Raw genomic sequence first — 27,441 nt, forward strand, 5'->3', positions numbered from 1 at the left:
ACACTGCCAGATCATATGAAAAGCTACATTGTAAAGGAGAACCATGTCGGTTATGCGTTTAGATATTTTGGTACAGACAGACACACACACAGATCCTGTTACTTTTTTTAAGGATAGAATATATACCTAGATTTATTTTTTTTCAGGTTCCATGAGAATAGATTCAGATTCTGATCCCGTCTCAGAATTTATTGTTCACTGCAAAGCAAATCACATCAATAATTCTTTGTTATAATAATTTTATAACAATTTTGTATTAAATATGCGCTTATGTATAAATTGTTTGTTAATTTAATTGTTTTAAAGTAAAAAGTTCAATATCATGAATATTAATAGTTTTATGTAGAAAAAAAGTCATTTTGTTCCAATTTTAATTGTAAAAGTTTTTATTAAGATGAAAATTATCTTACATGGCTTTTGACACTATTTAAAATGGCCTAAACACAAATTCAAAATAGCAAAAATAATAGTTAAAATTTACACATTTTTTTGTTAATTTTCTTTTTCTATAAAAGAATTTATATTTTCTAAGCCAAGCTAAAAATAAGAAATTAAACACTCATGTAGAGTAGATAGTTTAGGCATTTTACAAAAATTTTGATAAATGTATAAAATACAAAAAAAGACTTATCTTGATGTTAAAATTAATTTTTAATATTTGTACAGTGTACAGTGGTTTTATTATCATTTTCATATCAAAACGTGTTGTAACAATAACAAAAAAAATTTCAGTAGAATCTAATATGTCAGGTGAGATAGATTCAGACGGGACGGATCAGTCTGGCCTTCCTGTCCAGGTGGGGCGCGTGAAAAGCAAAGATTTTATACATGTTGGGGGGGGGGAGGGGGGGGGGGAGGTTCATGCTTCAATCTCGTAATCAATGCCCAGATGGCACTTAGAATCCGAATTTTATTATAAAACTTGGCATGAGTAATCCTTGGTAGGTCTATTTTCCCTAAATTGAATAAAAAGTTGGGGAATTAACGGCTCGCGGCTTTGCCGTTTAGCAGTAATTAGTCTAAACTTTTATATCTTTGCATAAAAAAAACGGCAAAGCTATTTTTTTGTGACTTCTCCATGTTGCGGATTTTAAAAAGATTAGTTAGGAGAAGGGTAGTTTTGTAAGCCCCAGTTTTCCCTTTGAATAAGCTGGCAATTTGGGCAATATTCACCTGCAGGGCTCGGATTCAATTGCAAACATGATAATTTAGAAATTACGCAAAAAAAATATTTTATTGTTCAGATAAATGATTCGGAATTATCAAATGCCTTCGCTGATCTAAAGACTGATGAAGGCAAGGATGATATTAACAGTGTTGCTGAAGGTACAAACGACGTTACAGATACCAATTCCACACAAGACTCTTCCAGTAATTATTCCTACCAATCAGAACCCCTAACAGTTGGTTATGCGGCTGGCTCATTAGTTGCAAATGAACCTATGGAAGGAAAGGATAAATATAATGTGAAATTTAGCAGAGATGGAGGGGACATTTGGCTGATTATGACACTAGTCCCCAAAGTTTTTTAAAATTGCGTTTCTTATTCGTTGGCCTAAGAACTTTGAGGACTTTTATTGACTTTGGATTGGTTGGTTCATTAGATTGAATGTCCAAAATTTTGTACGACTAATAGTAATCTACAGAAGATGAATTTTGTGTATCATCATTGGAGATATTATACATCAAATGCCTTATTCCTTTAGATCACTGGAAATTGATTTTCGATTGTTTATAAAAGGTAAAAATGATCATTAAATGAAAATAAAGTTTTCAGTCACAAATTAAGTGTAGAGTATTAAAAGTAAAAAAAAAAATAATCTCGAGAGTGAGACAAGGACACTACCTTACTTTAATTATATTATATTTCTCATTATTATCCTTAGCAGAAGGTCCTTCTGGAGCCATCGCACTAATGCCATCAGACTCAACTTCCATTTGTTCTACGGCATCAGCCCCATCCAGATCTGCTTTTAGTCAAGGTAATTGTTACATACATAAATTAACTATTATGGTAACATAGGTATAAATTACTAAAATATGTCCGAATGTCTGTGTGGATTAGTTTAAAATTGGGTTTTTTGACAGTTTCATAAAATTTATTAGGTTATCCAACGAAAGTTATTCCCTACCTACATAATTTTATTTTTGTAAAATGGCTGCGCTACTGAAAATCAGTTATTCATGTTTATTTTATGCTAAGGTGGAAGCAGTGGGTTGAAAGTATGTGTTCCAGGTAGCAGTTCTCTCCAGCAGAAGGTGTCCCAGCCCTGTACACCTGCCTGTTCGCTTCCAACCTCCCCGTCATACATGAATATGGCCGCCAAGACGGTGGCAAACATTAAGAAGCTGCAGGAAAGCTTTTCTGGATCTCAGGTAGGATTTACTGAATATTGCGCCTCTAAGTCTCAATGTGCACTTGGGCGAAGGGGGGTGTCGACCCTTCACTTTCCAATTTAGTTTTGAAATAATAAGGAAAGAATTATTTTTGCGGCAGGTTTTTTTTTAACAGGAGCGAATTTTCTTTTTACGTTGGTGATACGCCCCCCCCCCTCCCACCCTAAAAAAAATAGTTGTAAACTTTACATATAGCAGCTTCACTGTAAGGAGAACCATGTCGGTCCAGGGTTAGCAAAATTATTAAGTACAGACACACATATAGTTAAAAACAATATGTTATGAGTAAGGTTTCATAAACAGTTGACCTTTGGCACGTAAATGAACAATTATGAATTTATCTATTGTTTCTTGGTCTCTGGGCCCGGCCTTAGGGCCATTTAAATTGATTCTGTAATATTTTTCTTTGGGTTATCTTATTGCCTATAGAATCTTTTTAGTGATTACTATCCAAAGAATCGAAACTCGTTAAATACCCTTCTTGGAATTAACTTTATCTTTTTTTTAAAGACAACATGGCAGAATAAGAGCTTCACGCCCGACTCCCTACCTGTAGAAGCAGAAAACTTCTACACCTCCCCAGTTCTAGAACAGCCAGACAACTCAGAAACAGGATTCCTATCCAGTTCATATCAAGCCTCATCCCTTCTCTCCCCAGTATCACCCCCACCCTCGCCATCCAAGCCAATATCACCGGCTCAGACTACGCGAGATCCAAACTGGCAGTCAACAAAGAGCAGTGTGAGGGAGAGGAATGCTGCAATGTTTAACAACAGTCTTATGGCAGATGTCACATTTGTTGTTGGTCCTCAGGTAAAGATATAACTTGGATTTGATTAACTCTTTCCCACAAAAATAATTGCTTGTTAGCTATTTTTTTGGTATGTGATGGTATTGATGCTATGCCAGATGTGTGACAAATCAAATGTAATAAAAGATGAAAATCTTTACAATACACCATTAGATTTCAATATAAATATGGTACAATTAAAAGGTTGGTTGTCTTTAATAGACGGGATAAAAATGTGGGAATTTCAATGAAAATGAAAAAAACTATTTTCTCTTCAATATAAAAATGGATTTGCTAAAAGTTAAATTAAAAACTTAGGTACCTATAAAAAGAATTATCAATCTAAGATATCTCTAATTTTCATATTCAGGATTGTCAGAGACGCATTCCCGCCCACAAGTACATCCTTTGTACTGGCAGTACAGTCTTCTACGCCATGTTGTATGGCTCCCTGGCTGAAGCAGCTGATGAGGCAATTTACATTATATTTATTTTTTACACTTTTATTATGCCAAAAAATGAATTAATGAAGGAAACCTAAGAAGTAAAACTAATAATCTGTTTGACTGGCTGACGATTAAGGGAGGAGTAGGTTGCGCTAAAAATCCGTAAAGATGTGAGTTTTAACAGGGAGTAAGGGAGGGGACAATGGATCGAATATTCATTTTTAGGAGTCTCAGACTTTGGGTACTGGCTTCAAGGGAATGTGCACGAATACAGCAGATTCTGACTGACTTTGGGTACTAGCGCATCAATGCCCTGCTAACTAGCTGAGCTAGTTTTGAATATGCAGACAGAAAAATTTGTTATTAATGGCTGGTTTTAACAAATATTTTTTCCCAAGAAAATGTCATTTCTGTATAAAAACTCTACAGTGATATTTATGTATTTAACAATTTAAGAACCGCTTGAATTTAGGTGTCCGTTAAAAATATATGAGAAGGGTTGAGGTAGCTCTAAACAAGATTTTTCTAGTGATTAATTACAGAATGTTTACTACACTGTGATGTATTGATAATTTAATTTTCAAGTAATGATTTTTTTCTTAGAACTAATCTTGTTCTAAATTAGGTTACCATGATCCCTTTACAATTTTGGTAAAATTTTCTTGATAAATCTGGTTTTCATTGCTTTTCAGCGAACCCCCTTAAATTGAATTAATTGCCCATTGTCCCCTCCCTTACTCACTGGAGTTGTAAGGCTTAAAAATAGTAGTAGAACGATAATATTTACTAAATATATGTATTTCTTATTGAAAAGAACTATAGACAAAAATATTTTTTTAAGTTAACATTAATTTTTATCGTTCTACTACTGTTTTTAACTTAAAACTTACAACTTTTATAGATTTTTAGCGCAACCTACTCCTCCCTTTGTTACTTATGGCTTTGTGTTCTGTCTTTTAAACATAAATAATAACAAACTGAATGAGTCTCAAGTTTTCTGTATCGCTATCTAAAATAAGTTTACGTTATTCTTTATATATTAAGTTTATGGATTTTAGTAAAAATATTAAGTAAAACAATTGATGTAAATGCATGTATAAAAAAGATTGTGGTACCTGACGTAGATCCAGAGGCATTCCTAGCACTTCTCAATTATCTTTACACAGGAAAGTTTATTTTAAGTGTGGTTTTTATCAGCAGAGTCATTGCTATGTAAGTGACAAATAACCCGCGACCATGGCTCAAAACGTACCGCATCCGCTCGTCGTCGACACTGCTTCTTAACTAAAGATATTAAAAATGATTCCGAATTTCCTACTGCTACTATGTCAGGTGCAGGGATAAGGGATAGGAAACCTGGCCATAAATTAGGACTCGGCCTGGTTTTGAAAGGGATCATGCAACTTTTACCATTTGCCTAATTTGATGACCTTACTGGCGGACGGCTCATATTGGCTACCGCTCTAAACCAATAGTGTTCTGTGATTTGGGCTTGTTTTGTATCAACCAATCACCAATTGGTGGAAATTTTAAAAGCAGACAATTCTAGAAAAAATAATGATTTCATCTGCTACGAAAAAATAAATATAAATGGTGTTAGATCACATTAGTTTAATTATTAAATCTGCTTAGAGTTAAACATTAAAAAAGGGCCATATAGAAAAAAAAAATAACGGGATTATTTTTTTGGAAAGAAGGTAGCTACGAATTTTCATTTGGTAGTTTATAAATTAGATGTTGTATTTTGAATTTTAAAAATTTAGTACGGAATTGATACAACACCTTAACCCTAATTTTTGTACAATACAACACAGTACAGATATATCATTACATTATAGTATCCAAAGAACTTGATAGAATGTTACCCAAGTGCATATTTATTTATTTATTTTGAATTTTAATTAGCAATGAAATTTTCAAATAAAATTTTTACTCATTAATAAAAATGCAAATAATACAAACTAAAATCTGTCTGAGGGAAACCCAACGATAGCTTTCTGACAGTTCAAATTACCAAAGTAAAAGATAAAAAAATTTTGGGAGAGAAAAAACTTCATTTTAACAAAAGCCATTAATATATAGGTTTATAAAAAGTTATGTTTTTTACTTTAAACTAGCTACCTGAATTTGATTCTATACTTTATCTACACACACACACACACACAGCTTTTTCATTAGCGTTTAGGACGAACCACTGCGTCATCCCAAAACTGGTTTATTAGGCCTAGGCTTGAAATAGGCCTGAAATAATATTTTCCTACGTTTCCCATCCCTTATCCCTGGTCAAGTGCGCAAAAAAATAGTTAAACTAGGGGGAATTACTTTGCCCATAAACAGGCACAACTCATTACCATGCACAGTTCGGACTTTCAGGCAAAGGTCGTGCAATTAAAGGATTGTTTGCCTGTTGGATGTTACTTTACCTAATATCCACCAAATGGGCGTTAGAGTATTGCATCGCATTACATGCGGATGATGCTATAGGGGTTCTTTTCATGATCACTGTAAGTGACAAATAAAGTAAAAATTTCCTAATTTACCACAGAAAATAAAAACTTTTCAAATAGATGAGATCCATCTTGAGCCTGACAACGTGCTGGCAACCCTGTACGCGGCTAAGAAGTACATCGTGCCCCACCTGGCCAGAGTGTGTGTCAAATATCTGGAGACAAGCCTCAGTGCCAAGAATGCTTGTCTACTGTTGTCTCAATCAAGGAATTCATACTTAATACTCTATTACTGTGTAACGAATGTTAATGTTGGGGGCGAACACATTTTATACCCCCCGCGCGCCCGTTGCTTTTGCATTACAAAACCCATTTCAAGTTTCACAGGGTTTTGTATTGGCCCAGTAACCCTTGCCAATTTCTACTTATATAAAATTCCAAAATCGACCCACCCATTGCATTGTTCATATTAAATAATGAACCTGTATGATTCCGATAAAGAAGCTAATAGCTAATTTTCTCAAAATAAAGTTAATTACAGAAATGTTTTTGAAAGCGCGGTTTCGTATGTTTTATTATTATTTTAGCTTTGGCTGGGTTAAGTTAAAGTTGTGAGAGCTCTAAATTGTCACTTAACCCCTCCCCTCCACCCCCCCCCCCCCAAGGGGGTTTAATAGCTTTGCACACAAGAGAGGGTGTTCTGTGGTTCACTTGTTGTTTTGAAGGAATAAAATCAACCTTTTTTTGAATAAATTTTTTCTGTTTTTACAGCGAGATAGGGGACATTCGTCTGTTTTAGTCCCATAAGTTTTATAATACTGCTCTTTATTCTTTGGCTCAACAATTTTGGGGACTTTTATTGAATTTTGGTTTATAAAGTTGAGTGTCCGAACGTTTCAACAACTAATTGTATTCTACATAAGGGTTAATTTAGTATATCAGCAATGTATTTTTGGCAATTATATTAAGTATCATATTTTGAAGGTTATTTGAAGAGCCTGAGCTTATGCAGCGATGCTGGGATGTTATTGACGCTCAGGCTGAAATAGCATTAAAATCTGAAGGTTTTACAGACATTGATTTTCATACTCTACAAACTATTCTCAACAGGGAGACCTTGAATTGTAAAGAAATTGTGGTGTTTCAGGTTAGTAATTTTATTTCTTTTTACCTATCAAACAAAAATTAAAAAGTTATTTTATAATACTCCCTAATTCTCTGTGTCATACAGAACGACTAACGGACGGACCTTAGATTGTAGAAATGCAACAGTATACTATTACGAATATAAAATGATATATTTTGAAATATTTTGTGGTTTGTTTTCAAGATAAACTTTGTTATATAATATAATTCTATTTAATAATCTTCAATGAAAATAAAATGTAAAGTACTAGTAACTCTTTAGTCGGTGAATAAAGATTTTAATAATAAATTGTTAGTTATAATTAATGTTTTTTAATTGTTCATAGTTATTTTTTTCTTTTAGGCTGCTAGTAATTGGGCAGCAGCTGAGGCCCAGCGACGTGGGGTAGAGATTAATCCTCAGTTATGTAGAGAAATTCTAGGTATGTTTTTTATTGGATAGATTCGTATATGTCACCATTTGAGTCACCAAATACCTTTATCTTCATGTGTTTGTAGACCCTGCCGATATGCCATACCTAACCCAACGTCTCCGAATCCAGCTTATACCAACAACAAATTATTAAGGAAACAATCACGAAATATACACGTGATTTTCAGCTGTCGGAGGGAATACATAGTAAAGTTGACGATCTTTACCTACATCTGAACCCCCAAATGTTGTTTTAGATTTATTTCACTTTTTGGCTATACCTTATTCCTGCTCCGAATCAAATCAAAAATAAGCATGAAAATACGAGTTTTGTCCAAAAGTTTGTTTTAAACCCACTTAATTTTGATTGTTTTCAAAGTGCAATATTCAAGACAAACATATTGTTTTCCTATATGAAGAAAATATCATTCTTAAACCTATTGTATATATTGTGATTTTAATTATCTAGGTCCAGCAATGTATCTAATAAGATTCCCCGCGATGAATGTCGAAGAATTTGCTGATAACGCAGGTACACAATTTATGATTCACTATTAGTGGTGAAGTTAGAGACAAAACAGTTTTTCTTTAGATGAAATATTACGTGTCTAGGTGAATTAGGAACATAACTAAGTTCAAGTTTAGGTTATTGTTGGTGTTTTTTTATACTCTTTTGCTTACCAGTGGGTGCGCAAGAATAGAAAAATAGCCAAAAACCACCCCGTGACCAATGTGAAGATCCCCTGAATGGAGAACTTACTACTTATAGAATAGGATAGATCGTCTAATAATTAAACAAATGTTTTTTTTAGCACAATCTGGTATGTTGACCCTCCAGGAGACTACCGACATCTTCCTGAACTTTACAGCCAAGCAGAAGCCGAGCCTTCTGTACCCTGTCAAACCAAGGGTCGGTATGAAGCCACAGACTTGTCACAGGTTCCAGTCCAGTGCTTACAGATCTAACCAGTGGAGGTGGGTCCTTTATAGTATTGTGTGTTATAAAGCTCTGATCAGTCTATATTACTTATTACTTTATAACAGTGATGCTACTCTTTAATTATGGCTTGTCCTTATATTAAGTAACAATTTACGTAAAAAAAAAGATTTTTTTTGTGTGTTAGGGGGGGGGGGTGCGATCTACAATAGTTACCTGAAGGAAATCTTCTGGGTAAAAAAAGATAAAATTTCTGTGAAATACATCTGAGTGTCAACTCTACATTTGTGAGGCTTCATTTGAAGCTTTTCTATAATCAAATGTGATACAATCATGTGTAGGTACTTTTGATATAATTCAAAATAAGATTTTTTGATTTTTTGGTCATTGCAATATTTAAGATATTTGTTATATATTTGTAATAAGACCTTGGGGGTGGGGGTAAATAGCTCAAGGCAAGATATATTCGCTGCTTTGAAATTGTCATCTTTGTTTTAATTATTTAATTTTGTTCAGATATCGCGGGAGATGCGATTCAATTCAGTTTTGTGTGGACAGGAGGATATTCATAGTTGGATTTGGTCTGTACGGCTCTAGCAGTGGGTCGGCCAGTTATACTGTCAAGTAAGTTACTTATTTATAATCCTGGAGACTTTATGAGTTTGAATCTAGCTACAAACCGCCCTTTTAGTAGAAATAACAGGACAGTAAAATAATTGTTATTATCTAGAACAAATATAACCATATTATGTAGTGCAACATTAACAAGCTTAGGAAAGGGGGGGGGGGGGGAAATGTGGTGACTCGTGCCACGACATACCAGCAATTTTATTTTGGGTGCTACTCCCTTAGTTTTAGAGATAATTGGGTGAAATCTTTTGGGCTGGGTCACTAATTACCCCAACTAGAGGTATCTTTCAAAAAAAACGGCGGCGGGTCCGCCGCTCCCGCCGTTCGCCGCCATTTTCCGCCGCCGCCAAAAAAAATTTTTTTATTGCATTTCTCGCCGAATTAGGCAATTTGGAATCATTTGAGACCATGTTATTTTTTTCAAAAATTTTTCCCCTTATAACCAACCCTGCGGGGGGACTAATTCATTTTTTTCAAATTCTCGTTTATTAAGGTATATCTTAAATTCAGTGCTTCTCCTGTGCTTTTAAAGATATTGAAACAAAATCTTTTGAGGTAGATCAGTAAAAAATATTTGAATAAAAAATGGCGGCGGTACCGCCGCTCCCGCCGTCCACCGCCATTTTCCGCCGCCGCCGCCAAAATTTTTTTTATTGCATTTCTCGCCGAATTAGGCAATTTGGAATCATTTGAGACCATGTTATTTTTTTCAAAAATTTTTCCCCTTATAACCAACCCTGCGGGGGGACTAATTCATTTTTTTCAAATTCTCGTTTATCAAGGTATATCTTAAATTCAGTGCTTCTCCTGTGCTTTTAAAGATATTGAAACAAAATCTTTTGAAGTAGATCAGCAAAAAAATATTTGAATAAAAAATGGCGGCGGTACCACCGCTCCCACCATCCACCGCCATTTTTCGCCGCCCACAGGACGGCTTGTAAGGGGAAAAATTTTTGAAAAAAATAATATGGTCTCAAATGATTCCAAATTGCCTAATTCGGCAAGAAATGCAATAAAAAAATTTTGGCGGCGACGGCGGAAAATGGCGGTTGACGGCGGGAGCGGCAGTACCGCCGCCATTTTTTATTCAAATATTTTTTTACTGACCTACCTCAAAAGATTTTGTTTCAATATCTTTAAAAGCTTAGTAGAGGCACTGAATTTAAGATATACCTTGATAAACGAGAATTTGAAAAAAATGACAAAGTCCCCCCGCAGGGTTGGTTATAAGGGGAAAAATTTTTGAAAAAAATAACATGGTCTCAAATGATTCCAAATTGCCTAATTCGGCGAGAAATGCAATAAAAAAAATTTTGGCGGCGGCGGCGGAAAATGGCGGTGGACGGCGGGAGCGGCGGTACCGCCGCCATTTTTTATTCAAATATTTTTTACTGATCTACCTCAAAATATTTTGTTTCAATATCTTTAAAAGCACAGGAGAAGCACTGAATTTAAGATATACCTTAATAAACGAGAATTTGAAAAATCTAATTCGGCGAGAAATGCAATAAGAAAATTTTTTTGGCGGCGGCGGAAAATGGCGGCGAACGGCGGGAGCGGCGGACCCGCCGCCGTTTTTTTTGAAAGATACCTCTAGTTGGGGTAATTAGTGACCCAGCCCAAAAGATTTCACCCAATTATCTCTAAAACTAAGGGAGTAGCACCCAAAATAAAATTGCTGGTATGTCGTGGCACGAGTCACCACATTTTCCCCCCCCCCTTTTTATAAAAATTATTATCAATAGAACTATTGGTGTTTTTTGTCGGTGTTATCATAAATAATTGAATATAATTGTAATCGAAAACCAGAAAAAAGTTAAGTTATTTTAACTAAATTTGCACTTCGGAATCCTTCTTTAAAAACCTAGTTATAAATTGTAAGTGCTACTTAACATCTTGATTGCAATTCGTTCTTATGTGCCTAATAAGGATTTTTTAAAAAAAATTTCTTAATTTAATAGCAAAAATAAATTCAGGATTGAACTGAAACAAGGGTTAAAAGTTATGGCGACAAATACTCAGAACTTTTACTCAGGGATGTCTTTTGTTTATTACTCGAGTTATACCTATTCATTTCAAAAAAGAAAAAATAGAAGAAAAAGGAAAGCAACGTTAGGCGGTTTCCCAAAAATAGCAAATGAGCTACAAACGAATTTTCGGAGACAAAACGTACTTCTGGTGCTTAGTTTTGGTAAGTTTTGGATAAGTAAAGATTAGGAGATACCCAGTAGGGAAAATACCACGTAGGGTTATAACCTCTAAAATGTACACGATTTACATTTTTTCAATGAGATAAATTAAATGGGGGCGGGTTTCGGTTGTCAAGAAATAGGATTAGGCAAAAGAACGTACTTTAAAAGTAAAATAAACAATCTACATAACAAATTCAGATGGGTCAAGCAATACATTCCACGTTTTCTTTGATCATCCAGTTCAAGTTGAGGTAATCTTTTGCTCTTATTTAGTTGGTAGAATTTTTTATTTTATTGCATAAAGTGGGAAGGTTTTAGGTTTCTCCACTAAGATCTCGCTAACCACTTGAGTAATTGAGCAAAGTTTCACATAATTACCTTATTGGTTCAAGGCTATTTAGTCCATTAAAAGAACTATTGGGTTGGGGATGGTTTTAGACTATTTACTGACCTAGCACAGATATGGAATCTCGACGACAAAGATTTTTTTATCCAATCTTGACAAGTGAGGTATTTTTGGAAAGAGGAATATATATATAGAAATGCCTATGAAAATTAGAAAATCCGCAGAAATCATATTTGCAAGTTATTTGCAAAAATCTGCAATATTAATTTGCAAAATTAATTTCATGCCTTAAATGACTTATTCAAAAAGAAATCTTTTTATGAAATGTGTTTATCTATAAGTTTAGAACATACTTAAGGCAAAAAAATTTCTTTAGTGTTACTTTTTTCACCTTATATATGAAAAAAGCAGTTTCTCACATTTTATGATAAAAAAAGGTATGGGAACAAAAAAATATGTTTTTTCTTGATGTAAACACAATAATTGGCAAAAATCTATCATCCTAAATGTAAAAAATCATATATAGAATCCTTTTTAGAGCAAAAATAGTGCAAAAAGTAACCAAGACATTTTTGCAAAGTATGAAAATCTGAAGAAAATAGTTCTTTTTGCTTTTGATATACATATCAGTTAAATGTATATAAAATTAGTGATCAAAAACTATAAAACAAGTTATAACTTTTTCAACCCTATCATTGATTAAAATGCACTTTTAGGTTTACTTATTACCAAAGTAGCACATAAAAACTCTTTTTATTAAGTTATTAAACAAAATAAATTCAAATCAACAATTAGGCGTTTTTTATAATGCAGTAGACCATTTTGTAGTTGGTTTTTTGGCATTTATTTTGTTTAATTACATCATACAAAGAGTTTTTATGCACTACTTGGGTAATTCTTAAACCTAAAAGTGCAATTTAATCAATGACAGTGTTGAAAAAACTTATAACATGTTTTATAGTTTTTAATCACTAGTTTTATATACATTTATCTGATATGTATATCAAAAGCAAAAAGAACTATTTTCTTCAGATTTTCATACTTTGCAAAAATGTCTTGGTTACTTTTTGCACTATATTAGCTCTAAAAAGGATTCTATATCTGATTTTTACATTTAGGATGATAGATTTTATGCCAATTATTGTGTTTACATCAAGAAAAATCATATTTTTTTGTTCCTATACCTTTTTTTATCATAAAATGTGAGAAACTGCTTTTTTCATATATAAGGTGAAAAAAGTAACACTAAAGAATTTTTTTTGCCCTAAGTATGTTCTAAACTTATAGATAAACACATTTCATAAAAAGATTTTTTCTAAATAAGTCATTTAAGGCATGAAATAAATTTTGCAAATTAACATTGCAGATTTTTGCAAATAACTTGCAAATATGATTTCTGCGGATTTTCTAATTTTCATAGGCGTTTTCTATATATATTCCTCTTTCTAAAAATACCTCACTTGTCAAGATTGGATAAAAAAATCTTTGTCGTCGAGATTCCATAACTGTGCTAGGAGCTAGGTGCGTCTCCGCTAGTATTAATTAATATATACCACCCCCTGAGAAATATATGTGAAATTCTGCTGTTATAATATGCGTTTAGAAAGGGATGTAGATTGGTTTTATTAACATTGTCCCTGTAACGCATATAATATAATATACCTAGTTTAAATATGTTTCTTTTACCATGCCAATCGAATGTAACGTATTTTTAAAGCTATATTATTATATTAATATAAATATCAGATATATTTCATATATTGCTTTTATATTACATTATTATTTATTATCTGTGAATATTATTTGTTTTTATTTGAATTTAAAGATCCTAAACAATTTAATTTAAAGGGATTGTTTCCTTATCTCAGTTAAAAAGAGAGCGCGGCATTTTTGTTTACAAATGCGCACTCAGCTGATTTTCCAATTCAATTTCAAGTTTTCGCAAAATATCCAACATTTTAGTGAATTGTTTGAATATTTTTCTGATTTTAAAGCAAATTATTAATTTATTTTCTACTCTTTTTTATTTTTTTTAGTGAAACATTTAAAACTATATTTCTAAAGCATACCTAATGAATGTATTTTGCGAGACTATACAAACAAAATTTACTTCTGTGTTGTTTGACCCAACATTGTATTGTCATCCTTTTATTTTTACTTTATATATAATTTTAAGTATTAAATATGTTTGTACGTTTAAATACACTTTCATAAAATTAAATTTAAATTTAATTTATTAAATCAATATAATCAAGGGGAGGGGTATGTAGGAATTTTTACAGCAATATAGGTTAACCAAACATGCCTTATTTTCTGCCTGTGAAAATTATCGAAAAATACCGTATTAGATGTTTTTGTCAAATTTATAATTATATATTTGAATCATACGAATTTTTTTATCATGGATAAGGTAATATATATTCAGTTAGTCTATATATCAATACATTTGTTGACTTCTAAAAAATTGATTGGTAAAATAAAATTGTGTGAAAATCAGTTGCAAATGCTAAAATGGAGGATTTACAAGTCAGAAGGAGAAAACACATCCAGCCCCAAGGCGATTTTAACCAAAACAGGAAATTTAATTAATCAAAATTAATGATTGTCCATAATGGTGAAAATTATTATTGTTTTTATTATGTAGTTTGCTGTTTTCGTTTTATAGCGGCTACGCTCATAGAGGCTTTCAAAGAGGTGGGAGAGGAAGTCGTGGTAAATTGTAATTTTAAAAAGAAACAGTTTCGTGGTACCCTACCTTAAAATATTTATAAACTATACCAGGACCTATGAGAACCATATCGGTTCAGCAGCTATCGAGATCCTACGGTACAGACTGAAAGACAGGCAGACAGATATATAGAGATCCTGTTACTTTATTATAAGGATTTGATTTCAGCTAATATTATTTTTTTTTTTTCATTTTCAACTGAATTAGATTGTTCTTAAAAATTATGCATTAATTTTGTGTTTGAAAACAGAACCGACGATGATGAAATTAAATCCAGAAAATCCACCAAAATTGACCAAAGCTTTACCAACCTAATTTTTCTGGTTTGTGCGCTTATCTTTCTGTCAGCCGGCATTGTGGTCGTCTTCCCTGACAGCTTTATTGTTGCCTATTCACTGAAAGCCATGGATTGGACATTCTTGAAGCTTGGGATATCTACTAAGCTGTATGCGGTTGTATTAGGTAAGGTATAAACATAAAATTGCCAAAGAACTTGATGAAAGATGAAGGCTATTAGATTAACAAACCTTATTTTTGTGTTAGATTTAAAGAGGAAATAGACAATGGTGTTTAATTTTATCTACAACCCTTTCACTCCCGGAGTATTTTATTGTAACCAAAGGAAATATTTAAGAATTATGTGAAGATACTTAGATGCTCCATTTTAATATCCCAGTTTAATATCGTTGCACATTAGTATCTTTGCTATTTTGATCTTAAGCTTCAGAGGAACGGATAGACAGTGTTCTACTTAGATAGACTGACTTGGTGCGTTACCTAGGTATGTCCTTTTTTATTTTATTATTTAGATGCTGGTAGTACCGGGTCTAGAGTTCTAGCTTTCACATTCTCAGAGAATCCTTTGACTAAAAACTTGATGCTGGTGGACGAAATTTGGGAGGTTTGTTTTCTTCATTATATATTTCTTACGGGTTATCAGCCATTTAACACAGTTGAATTATCAAGGGTTATTGTTTATTTTATAATATGTAATAGGTATTTTTTTTCCATTGTTTCATTTCGTGCCCCTTTAAATTAACTTATTTGTGTATCACATTAATATATTGCCTATTATTGAAATGCGGCTTTTGTAATACTATAACCTACATTCATCAAAATGTTGCTAGCTTGTTATTTTAGCGTTCTTGTTTCTTTAATTCAAAGAGTGGACATTTTTAGGAGGTAAAACCTGGTTTATCGTCGTTTGCTGAAAATCCTGTGGAAGGTGGAGCATCAATTCAGAAGCTGATCAACAAAGCATTAACTGTTGTGCCCGAATCTCATAGAAGCAGAACACCAGTCACCTTAAAAGCAACTGCAGGTTATTTTATTATATTGTTTTAGTGGCTACGCCCCCAGAGGTCCCTAGGGGCAAATGAGGGAAAGGGGAGTTGGGGTCTATCCTCTTTTAAATTTTAGTTATAATTTGAAAAAGTAAAATAAATTGTGGGGGGGGGGGGATCATTATTTCTATGGGCGATTTCTCTTGGAATGGTGTTGGTAACCTCCATCAAAATAGTTATAAATCTTCACTTGACTTAAAAGAAGCTTCACTGTAAATGAGAACAATATAGGTCCTTTGATATAGACAATAGACATATAGACGCCCATACTGTTACTTTTATATAGATATACACTTTTAAGGTCTGAGACTTCTTCCACTTCACCAATCTGAAGCCTTAATCTCTGAAGTTGAAACAGTCCTGGCAAATTCTGGATTTATTAACAAAGGTGTCGAGATTATGTCAGAACTTCACGAAGGCCTGTACGGATGGGTCACTGTCAACTATCTGCTGGACCAAATGTCAAATCTTAGGAAGAGTTATGTAGCTCTTGACCTCGGAGGTGGGTCAACACAGATCACGTTCAGTCCAAAGTACGAGGAAACATTTTCCGAGACGCCAACACATTTTCTCCATGATGTTTCTGTTGTGAGACAACGGGCAACCATCTACTCTCACAGCTATCTTGGATTGGGACTCATGGCCGCAAGAAATGCTGTTTTTAATCAAAAGTAAGATTTTAAAATTTGTTTTTTAGGAAATCTTAAAATGCTGATATTTTCTGTCAGCTAACCCAAATAAAAAATGACTGATTTCAATTTGTCAAACTAGTAGTGTAAGCTTGTCTTTCCGTAAAAAAATTTATTTTGGCTAAAATTGATACAAAAAAAATAAGCCGTTCTATTAAGAATTAGAAGTGTTAAGATGTATTTTTTTGTCGAATCTTTGACGTTTCTATCTTATGCTTGAAGAAACAGTTCTTACCTTTTTTCAATTTACACGGCATACGTTCTCATTAAAACTAATCTTGTATAGGAAGCAAACTCCGGATATCCTGAAATCATCGTGTCTGTCTAAGACTGTTACCTGGAAGTACAATAATCTGGAGGTGAATGTGCATCCCGAAAACAAAGGCTTCCATGCCTGCATGCAACAGGTGAACATATTTGTGGATTTTTGTGTTAAGTGTTAAGTTGCAACTTGTATAATAGTCACATACATAGTGCTTTGCTGTTAGCGGTTAATTTCTTAATTTTCTACAAGAGTCTTATAATAAACCTAATAAACTAAATAAATTTGGGATCCCTATTCTAAGTAAATACCACCACTTTACCAAGTAGTCCAATTATGAGAATACGGGACAGGACAATGAATGATAAATTTATCTTTTAACACTTTGTATGTGAAATTCTGCCTGTTGTAGTTATTGATTATATGGCGAAAAAAGGTTTATAGATTAATTTAATTTCCATTGTCCTTTGACACCATTGATAAAACAATAAAATAACAAATCTATTAATAGGTGAAAGCAGTGATAAATGAGTTGAATGTGCACCAATGTGACGAAGTGCCGACCAGAAAAATCGCGGCATTCTCCTACTTCTACGACAGAGCTGTGGACGCTGGCATCCTTAACTGGGGGGAAAGTGCTGTTGTACAGGTAAAGATGTTTTATAATTCTGGACAATTAGGCTTTATGTTAAAGTAGTTGGCTGTTTGTCAGTGTGAGTGTGTCCCTGTGTCAATGTCAAAATAATTTTAGAAATTAGTGGGCTAGTTTCAGTCCAATGTGTGAGAAAGGAAAATAAAATCCCCCTACCCTATTAGAAAAATAATAGCCTCATAAAAAAGGTATTTCATATCTAAAACTTTTTTTTATAGATCGATCCAATTTTCCTTTTTTTTCTTTGAATAGCTAAAAACATTGTACAACAATGAAAATAAGAATTATATAGAAATTTTAGCAGTTTTCTTCATTTTGAATGCTTATTTTAGATTGTGTAAGGTTAAGTAAATAAAAAAGGGCCCTGCAGGGATATTACATGGTAGGGATAGAAACTGCAGAAATGATGTTTATGTAATACCTGACGAATATATGCTATATATTATATAGGTGCAAGACTTCCTGAATGCCGCAGAAAAGGCGTGCACAAATTCACATGAACCTTTCCTGTGTGTAGATCTTACATACATATCAGGTAGGAAACATTGCATTATCTTATTCGTTAGCTCAAACTTTGGGAACTTATATTTTTAGGTAGGGTTGGCAATCCGAATCCGGAATCCACCCAAATTTTTGGCCAATTTTGGAACCCGAAACCGTTTTTTTTTATAGCTGATTCTTAATTGTTAGGCTAAAATTAGCATCTTGAGTTGTTTTTCAATCCCACCTCTTTGCAGGCAAAGATCCCCCCCCCCCATCTCTCCCCACCTACACCACCAAGTGGAGAGATCAGAAAATATGAAAAAACGCAGCTTTAGATTCTTCCCAGTACCCGGTATAATTTAATCCCTTAATTTATTTTTTAAAAAGCCTTTCAAAATATTGCTAGAATCCGGAACCAAGAATCCGGATTCCGTCAAAAAAATAAGACTCCGGAATATGTTGAGAATCCGTTTTATTTGTGGTCGGATTCTTGTAAGAATCCGAATCTAGTCTAAAAATTAGACGGATTGCCAACCCTAATTTAGGGGTAATATATTCATTTGGGATGTATCAATTTGTCGTGTATTGTCTTATACCTTACGATTCTAGGGTAAAACCTGGCTAAAATCAGAGGTATAAAACTGTGCTAAAGGTTCCCCTAACCATTAAAACCTTTCTAAATGTTTATTAGTCCGTCCACAACGCTGTAAAGGTAATAGGGTAAAATGTTAATTATTGCCTTTTATAAGAGATATGCCTTTGAAATTTTGTTGACAGATTTTAATATTTTTAAATATGCCTAATCCTATGAACAATCTACCCTATAGAAAAAGAATAAATGTACAAATAATGAAAATTTGTTCAGGATTGCTGCATCATGGATACAAGCTGACAGCTGACGCCAAGCTAGGCCTATACAAACAAATTAATGGCTACACAACAAGCTGGGCTCTAGGAGCAGCCTTTGCTTTACTTGAAGTTTAATTTCACACAAAAATTAAGGGCTGATGTTAATATAGTCGTTGTGTTATAACGTTTAATATGACTAGAATTCAGCTGTTATCTAAATACTGGAAATAATATTTTTTGTACCATTATATTATTTTAATTTCTTATTCGTGACAAATACTTTCAGGTGCTTCTTACTATTTTATTGCTATGATATAAAACAAATTATATTTTGAGCTTTGACCAACTATATATCTTTCTATGTATCAAAACAACCTGGTTATGGACGGTGCAGGGATAAATGTTCAGAAAAAAAACATTTTCTATAGTAGAGCAGTCAACGTTTTAAGTAAATAAGTTAAACTATAAAGTGGTGGTTCCATATACAAGTCTAGGTGATTAAGATATTGATACCTATAATTATTTTGTATGTTGATTTTAGGTAGGTTAGGTATTATGTGTTTGAAGAGCAAATTATTGATTTTTCTCATATCATAAATGATTGCTAGAATAGATACTAGCAGTATTGAGTTTTTTTTTAATTATTTACCTAATATAATAGAAATATACAAATGAACTTGATTAAAAAAGCTGATATGTATTTTTTTAGACAAAACTTTTTATCAATTAACAAAAATACTACCTAGGATTTCTAAATTTTTTTTTAACTTCTCAATGGAACGTACCCCTTAGAAATATTTGTATGCTTAGTCATTTTGCCTCTAGGCTAATCTTAAAAAGAATTAGACTACTCTGTTCTAGAAACTGTTTTAAGCATTCTTTATCTGTATCCTTGATAATGTAAACTTCTTATCATTGTATAAAGTTAAATTATTTTAATTACCTTATTATGGAATATAAATGCATATAACCTGTGATATTGCTTTAATTTCAATAAATTATGCGAATAATTTTTTTTGGTTTATAAATGTAATTATAGAGGGATATGTGAATACAAAAGAAGTATTACTTTCCCGTAAACTTCAACTGTTTTTTTTTTTACAGAAATTTGGGAAAGATAATCTCTATTCTATTTTCCTATACCTGAATATAGGTTTTTAGTAAATATAATATGTATTTTATTTATATTATTACATGTATTAAAAGTATTATCTATTTGATTGGCATGGTTAAATAGTATTTGTATTAATATTCTCTTTAGATTTTTAAGAATAGGTTCTATGATATATCTGCATTTCCCTCAAAGTGCTTAGCAAGCTTTGAACCCTCCCTATTGAAATAAATTGAAAATTAGATAGAAGAGGGGTTAATTTTATACTATTGGTATTTTTTTTGCATAAATTAGGCTAGGTTTTCATGGTAACAGGGTATACCTGCATTGATTTGTGTATGGCTGTTAAGTGTCCTTTTGTAAATAAGGACCATCTAACCTCAGAATCATAGGCAGCAGCACTGCAACATAGCTGCATAATATCTGAACTCTATTACCTGTAATTTACTAGGCTGATAAGTCGTACACAGCGAGTGCATTGCTGGATGGATCTGAGCTCTCCTACTTTGGACAAGAAGGACTTAGTGAGGTCAGCATTTTTCATCTTTTTGAATGTAGCATTCTTTATGTTTAAAAAAGCACATCTTTGTCCATAAATTGCGTAGGAATAACATTAACACTACTACAGCTACTAGCGAAGCATCTTAGCAATAAACCTTCTACAAAGGGAGTAGTAGGTTGCGCTAAAAATCCGTAAAGGTTGTGAGTTTTAAGTTAAAAACAGCATTAGAACGATAAAAATTTATGTTAACTTAAAAAAAATGTTGTCCATAATACTTTTCAACAAGAAATACACATATTTAGTAAATATTATCTTTCTACTACTATTTTTAAGCCTTAAAACTCACACCTTTACGGAGTTTTAGCGCAACCTACTCCTCCCTTTTTATGTGTGAATTTAATTTATTGAAATCTTGTATATATTTGGGTTGGGGGGAGGGAGGGTATAAAATTGTTTGTAATCCTATTCTAAGTAGTAAGGTTTTGTTGTTCGTCCAATAAGATCTCGCTAAACACTGAAACAATTGAGTTCTTATTCTAGGAGCTTCACATAGGTCCAGGGATGATTTTATACTATTTCCTAAATACTGCTGAATCTATCTTCGAATACAGAGACTCGAAATTCTAGAGGCGACACCGCTAGATCACCCTATGCTATCTGGCTTTTATTGCTTAAACACGATCTTTTTTTTCTCTAGGTTGTTGTAGCCAGAGTAACATTCCAGTTCCAGTGTAGCTCAGAATCCACGAACGGTACCGGAGTGCAGGGTGGCCAGATCCCAGAGATAATATTCTACGGGCCAAATGATATCTAGCTAGTGCTACAATCTTTCCTCAAGAAATTTGCATAATCTTTCAGTTTTTGTTAGAATAAACGGGATAAGGTTTTGTTTCTAATTAATTTAAATTGTTGCTTTCAATTGCGAATAACCTTTATTATTGTAAAATCAACATTGTTATCAAGAATTAAATCTTTCCAAACACAGCAATTTTTTTCTTATCTCTTTTATCCTACATTATAATTTTTCACGTTAATTTTCATTCAGTCCAGTGCTTTAATACTTTGCTTATTTTTTTTACCTAGGTAATCTGCTTACAACATTTAAACTTTATGCTCATTTAAATCATTATTAAACAAATTTGCATTACCAAATGTATAAACCAATGTCTTTTAGAAGAGTGCAGTACAAAATTTTTGCCTTTAAAAACTTCATTGTAGGAAAATTTACATATCCGTGGAGAAACATATATTAACCAGTAACTCTCAGATTTAAAAAAAATTGTTTTCCTCTTTAGATCTAACAAAGCATTATTAAAGTCCTTTTTGTTATGTTTAGCATAGTTTGAACCCAAAGCCTCAATAATAGAAAAGATGTGTTACTACTTAGGGAGGGAGGGGACATTGGGCTGCTTAAAACAATAGTCCCTTAAACTTAATAATTTTAATATTAGTTGGCTTAACAACTTTGGGGAGATTTATTAGATTTTGATTGGTTGGTTCATTAAGATGAGTGATCTAAATTTCAACCTTTAATTTTATTCTACAAAATGGGTAATTTGGTGTATAATGATTTGGGCTGTACATTAATTTATCTGCAATTGTCTTATTCCTTTTTACTACTCGAGTCCAAGAAACCATTATAGAAAATTGCATTATACGTATACATATAAATAGATATACCAGTGTTGCTTGCTTTGCAGATCTGAATAAAATGACAGATCTGATGATTATTGGTCCAGGAAGGTTGGGCATGCTTGTAGCTAATGGATATAAGGTTAAGAACATAAGGTCCCCAAAAGTTTGTCGGTCTGTTTGTCCGTTCATTGGCATCAAGAGATTCTTTATTTTTTTATTTATTCTCAAACATATTAATTTTTAATGATCCTAGAATAATATTGAAAATGATTTAATTAATTTTATAATCACTACCTACCTATTCAAGGCAGCTGAATTATTATAGAAAAAAATTAAATCGAAATTTTTATATGTCTTTTAAGCATTAAGAATAATTTTATCCTTAACATGTTCTTAAAAATACAGAAATTATTTCCTGATACGAGTATCTACCTCAAGTTCAGATCAGAAAACCAGGAGAGGACAACAAATCTGGAATCTGAAGGATATAAAGTTCTATCGGATTCTAATTCTGAGGTGAGTCATAACTTTGTACACCGTTTATAAGAGTGTATCAGGGAGGGATGGGTTATTAAAATCCACCGTTGTCTATTCGTTGGGTCAAAAACTTTGGGCACTTTGAATAAATCTTGATTTGTTGGTTCCAAACCAGTAGTTTCTAAACTTATAACTAGCAATTCTGATCTAAAGAAGGAATAATTTTGTTTTTAATCCTCAAGGAATGGGATATTTATTATTGTGTGTTGATGTTAAAATTGCAGTGATGATAGATAGGTATAAAACATGAATTAAGTTTATATTTGTTCACTGTTAAGGGTTTACAAGTAGAAAACATTGTTTTCTGTGCGCCACCTACGGGGAATGAACATTATGCGCACGACGTTGAAAATGGATTTAAATTTCTTAAGTAAGATTTTAATTTAGTAGCGAATCTGCTCTATAAATCGAAATATGCGTATTACTGTCAGGGCATCCAGTATTGATATGTTAGTCTATCCGTCATGCTACCATAAGCCTATTTATTTTTTCTTTCACCTGCGAAATGAAAATATTTTTGGAGCTCGTTTGCACCACAATATTTGTTCGCAAAGAAAAGAATATAGTGGCAACTAAAAATCAGCAAAATTCGTAATTTACATCCAACCCCTATGTTCAGCGAGTGTTCTTTTAAAAATTTGCAATTTTTCATTTTAGGGCAGGAGGATTGTTTGTGTTTACATCCTCTGGTTCTGTGATGGCTGAAAATTCAGGTGGAACTGTGAATGAAGGTAATTGTCAGGATGTAATATTAAATTTAATATGGTGTGTCATCAGTACCGTATATTTTTTTTAGATTAGCATAATCGCAAAGTTCACATTAGCAAATACATTTGAGTAGTGTAAAAATGATGTACGTAAATCAAATGGGAATACAGAATTATTAAGTTGTAGAATGATGGTACACACAAAAAAATAGCCATATATATTTTGAAAATATTCATATAGTATTTTGGTTGTATTTTTTATGAGTGTTTCTTTTAGAGGTAGATAGAAACTTCGCAGAAATTGTAAACGATTTAGAGACTTAATTCCAGGAATCTTTTCATTAAAGAGAGTCAGTCGGACGGGATTGGTAACACACCCTAATTATAGAATAGCCTAACACTAAAACTTATTTTTTTTTATAACTGACCTTAGTTTAACTTATTTTAGACAGTGAAAGAGCAAGAAATGAAAGAAGTGGAAAATTAATGGACGCAGAAGACATTGTTTTATCCAAGGTAATAAATCACTAGAATAATAAATTAATAATTTACAAAATTATCTTTTTTTTATGCCAAACATTATGGTGACTTACATATTTTATAGTATACACTCTAGGGTGGATGTATAATAATACTCTAGTTTTCATAATTTTTATACTCTAGGGTGGATGTATAATGAGTCTAGGAGGCCTGTATTCTATTTACTCTAGAACTCATAATTTCTATAGTCTAGGGTGGATGTATCATTGTATAATGAGGCTAGAAGCCTGTATTCTATTAACTCTAGTGCTTATAATTTCTATAGTCAAGGATGGATGTATCATTGTATAATGAGACTAGGAGGCCTATATTCTATTTACTCTAGTACTTATAATTTCTATAGTCTAGGGTGGATGTATCATTGTATAATGAGGCTAGGAGGCCTATATTCTATTGATTCTAGTGCTCATAATTTTTATACTCTAGGGTGGATGTATAATGAGACTAGGAGGCCTGTATTCTATTGATTCTGGTGCTCATAATTTCTATGCTCGCGGAGGAGAATTTAACATGAAACCAGATGGATTCATCAATTTGCTTCATTACGAGGTACGTCTCCGCCCCCCCCCTTTAATATAGGGATGAAAGGTGGGGGATTATTTTAATCAAGAGTAGGAATTTGCTCTTTTTTCTTTTATTTTGAAGTTTCTACTTTCATCTAAAATTATTCTTAACATTTAGGATGCTGCAGAAGCCTGTTTGCAAGCATTTAAATGCCAAGACAAAGTGCGTGGACAATTATACCTGGTTGCCGATGGTATACCCATGTCAAGGCTAGAGATTCTGGAGACAACCAGGCAGTGCTCACTCTTCAGGTATGGAATTGGTTGATAGTAAAGAGGGGAGGTGGGTGTGACACTTCTTAAAACTAAAAGTCAAAGGATCTCAACTAAAGAAAGAGTTACAGCAATGAAATTTGGCCTGGCAGTTGATTTAATGAGGTACACTGCGGAACAGCCGTTTTCACCAAAACCGCCGTTTCCCACCGAAAATATTTTTTGTCTTTTCTTGCCAAATCAGACAATTTTTAATAATCTGAGATGAAGTTATTTTTTTTCTATAAAAATTTCCATTAGGTATATATTTAGTTACTAGATACATTTCTAGTAGCGAAGTTACTCTATAATTCGAAATGTCCGTTCTTCTGTCAGAGACAAAAAGGGGGAAACGTGGTTTTCTCAGCTCCTATAAAAGATAGAAGGCTGGAACTTCTATTTAACATTCCCATCAATATGGAGCAAAATTAAGTATAAAACATCCGTAGCGGTCGGACTGCTTTTAAGCAGCTTTTCAGGCGCTTTTATTTTTCACAACTGATTTTCTCGGCTTCCATACAAGATAGAAGGCTGAAAAAGCGGTGAGACTGCTTTTTAACAGCTTTTTAGCCGCATTTACTTTTACAACATATTTTCTCGGCTTCTACAAAAGATAATCATACACGGCTGAAACTTAATGTCAATATTTCCTTTATTATGCACCATATTAAGGTATAAAAAAAATTATGGTAGTCTAACTGCTTTTAAGTAGCTTTTTAGCTGCCTTTCTTATTACAACTTTCAAATAAATAACCTTGTTTTAATTTTTCGTGATTTTAAGTTTTTGCTTCTCTTTCTTTTCTTTCTTATGATAACATATAATCCGCTCTTTAAATTACTTTGTCCGTTTGTCTATTTCACAATAGTTTTTGTGCTTTGCTACTTATGAATGTTGTCATCCTTGTTTTTAATAGTGACATGTTTAAATATCACAAGTGTCAAGGGAAAATATAAGAGAAACGGCGGGTTTAGGCGAAAGTAGCGGTTTTGTCGCCGCTTCTTCACAGTTCCACACTGTACCTTAATAAAGCGACTGCCATGCAAAATTTATTGTTGTACCTAACTTCTTTTTAAGTTGAAAATTAATATTTATGTTATTGCTTTTTTTCTGAAAACTTAACAAGGACGTGTTTTGTTAAGTGGCGGAGCTGAGGTCAAATTTATTGGTGGAGAAGGTGTGGACGGAAAGGTAACAAACACACACAACGTGTAGTTGCAAATTTTATTAATTTATTCACGTTTTAATTGCCTGTTCGGTTGATGTGCCGCTTTTATGTAATTTATTTTAGTATTTTCTGCTTTTATTACTGAAACTACTCTTAATATTTTTGAATATCTAGCTTTCTGACCGTCAGTAACGTAAATAGTCAACGGATTTATTCTTTATGATTAATATTTTTAACTCCTTAGTTTTGTATGCTGTAAATCATTTTTTGGTTCTTGTGGGAGAGTTTGGGTTGCGGGGGGGGGGGGGATCGGGTCATCGACTCTCCACTTTTAATTTAAAAAAAAAGTCTTTTTGGGTATTTTTTTCATTTGCGATTTTCATTTTACTTGAAAAGGTGTAGGTACCCTTTCCCCCAAATAGTTATACTTTCCCTGGACTTGGGCCTATAAGAGGCTCCTCTGTAAAGAATATCATTTAGTTCCAGCTACGAACATTCGCTAACAAAGAAAGACATTTTTGAATAAGGATATATTTGAATTGTGTGTTTTTGTTAACCCTCAGAAATACGACGTATCCAAGTTAAAGTCGATTGGTTGGACTCCAAAATATCCAAGCTTTGCAGAATTTATGAAACAAAACTAGGCAGGGAAAAGTAAATGAAATAAAAAATGTACAATTATCGGTAGAGGAGCTACTCTCAAAGTCACCTTTGTAGTATTTCAATCAGTAACGATCAAGCGATTCTCTTCTCTTTGACTTTAAATTATAACCACGTTATCATATTCGTCGCGTCAAAAACTTTGTGTACTTCTGTTGAATCTCTATTTGTTGGTTACATACTAGTTCCTAGTGTCCAAACTTATCAAGTTATCAACAAACAATTTTAATCTACAGAAGGGGTAATTTTGTTTATCATCTAACTTTGGGGACTAGTGTAAAACACAGCTCAATGTCCCCTCCCTAATTGACAAAGCTTTTCGCACAGATATTAAACTTGGCTATAGTCGTTGAATGTAATCACCATTGCTATTAGATCGTTATTAGATCTCTAAAATGGTCCATTTACTTATCCTTCTGTCCCAGGAACTAGGAGAAAAATCCTGTGATTTGTATACTTGATTTAAAACGAGAAAGACAAGAAGATGGTATTGTTGATATGGTGTGCCTTTACTTCCGCATAATGGATCAAATTATCAGAACCGTTAATTATCATTAATTTCACATATTTTTCCTTGATTTTATTTCTTTTGATCAATAAACACACTGATTTTTTGCGATTAGTAAATACGCGCATATGAAATTATGCGGTTGTGATGGCACATTTATTGTTGTTTATAATTTATATGTGATAGATAACAGATTCTGGAATTATACTAAAGATACTAAAGAGGGGATTTTTACCAGGGAGGAAAGTGGACAATAATATTTAATTTAATCTACACTCCTGGATTTCTCCAATAATTACCATTCAATTTTTGCAGATTTTTGGGGGTAGAATAGTGTATTGTCTATAGTTCTATCCATATATTTTATTATATTTTTCAATTTAGCAAATTTAACCTTACCCCCGTTAAAATAATATTAAATTTTCCATGTTGTGTCACATGTCACATTTTTTGCGTAAAAATTATGACATTTTGTACACACTGACGTTCGAAAGCTTTTTTATAAACAAAG

At 32.9% G+C, this 27,441-nt stretch overlaps 3 protein-coding genes across 9 annotated transcripts in view; all 3 read left to right on the forward strand.

The window, feature by feature from the left end:
- Positions 1-732, forward strand: part of TH1 (negative elongation factor complex member TH1) — a 47,846-nt gene extending 47,114 nt beyond the window's left edge. The window contains exon 17 of the mRNA XM_080161826.1: positions 147-732. Within this exon, the coding sequence (XP_080017952.1) occupies positions 147-235 (89 nt within the window). The 3' untranslated portion in view covers positions 236-732. The remainder of the gene's footprint in view (positions 1-146) is intronic.
- On the forward strand, positions 636-22,063 carry LOC145319599 (BTB/POZ domain-containing protein 6-B-like). 7 transcript variants are annotated; one of them, XR_013879961.1, is made up of 18 exons: positions 636-797; positions 1,245-1,447; positions 1,885-1,982; positions 2,204-2,376; positions 2,908-3,210; positions 3,558-3,659; positions 4,739-4,797; positions 6,199-6,345; positions 7,062-7,227; positions 7,570-7,648; positions 8,108-8,170; positions 8,451-8,613; positions 9,092-9,199; positions 11,182-11,236; positions 11,592-11,648; positions 20,312-20,389; positions 21,060-21,245; positions 21,408-22,063. XR_013879961.1 is itself a non-coding variant. In XM_080161822.1 (17 exons), the coding sequence occupies exons 1-17, from the start codon at positions 636-638 to the stop codon at positions 21,174-21,176; spliced, it is 2,133 nt and encodes a 710-aa protein (XP_080017948.1). In that variant the 3' UTR covers positions 21,177-22,063. The 7 variants fall into 7 exon arrangements, 4 of the variants coding, with proteins under 4 accessions (XP_080017948.1, XP_080017950.1, XP_080017949.1 ...); XR_013879962.1 differs by having other exon boundaries at positions 21,413-22,063; XR_013879963.1 differs by having other exon boundaries at positions 21,988-22,063.
- On the forward strand, positions 22,013-27,036 carry LOC145319601 (uncharacterized). The gene is made up of 10 exons (XM_080161829.1): positions 22,013-22,136; positions 22,403-22,513; positions 22,813-22,904; positions 23,192-23,265; positions 23,690-23,757; positions 24,208-24,330; positions 24,463-24,596; positions 25,737-25,785; positions 26,326-26,406; positions 26,848-27,036. Exons 1-9 carry the CDS (start codon positions 22,074-22,076, stop codon positions 26,404-26,406), a joined length of 795 nt encoding a protein of 264 aa, XP_080017955.1. The 5' UTR covers positions 22,013-22,073; the 3' UTR covers positions 26,848-27,036.
- Positions 27,037-27,441: the final 405 nt, after the last annotated feature.

This window comes from Acartia tonsa, chromosome 5, assembly GCF_053477335.1.
Source record: "Acartia tonsa isolate MP-2025a chromosome 5, ASM5347733v1, whole genome shotgun sequence".
Classification (NCBI taxonomy): domain Eukaryota; kingdom Metazoa; phylum Arthropoda; class Copepoda; order Calanoida; family Acartiidae; genus Acartia; species Acartia tonsa.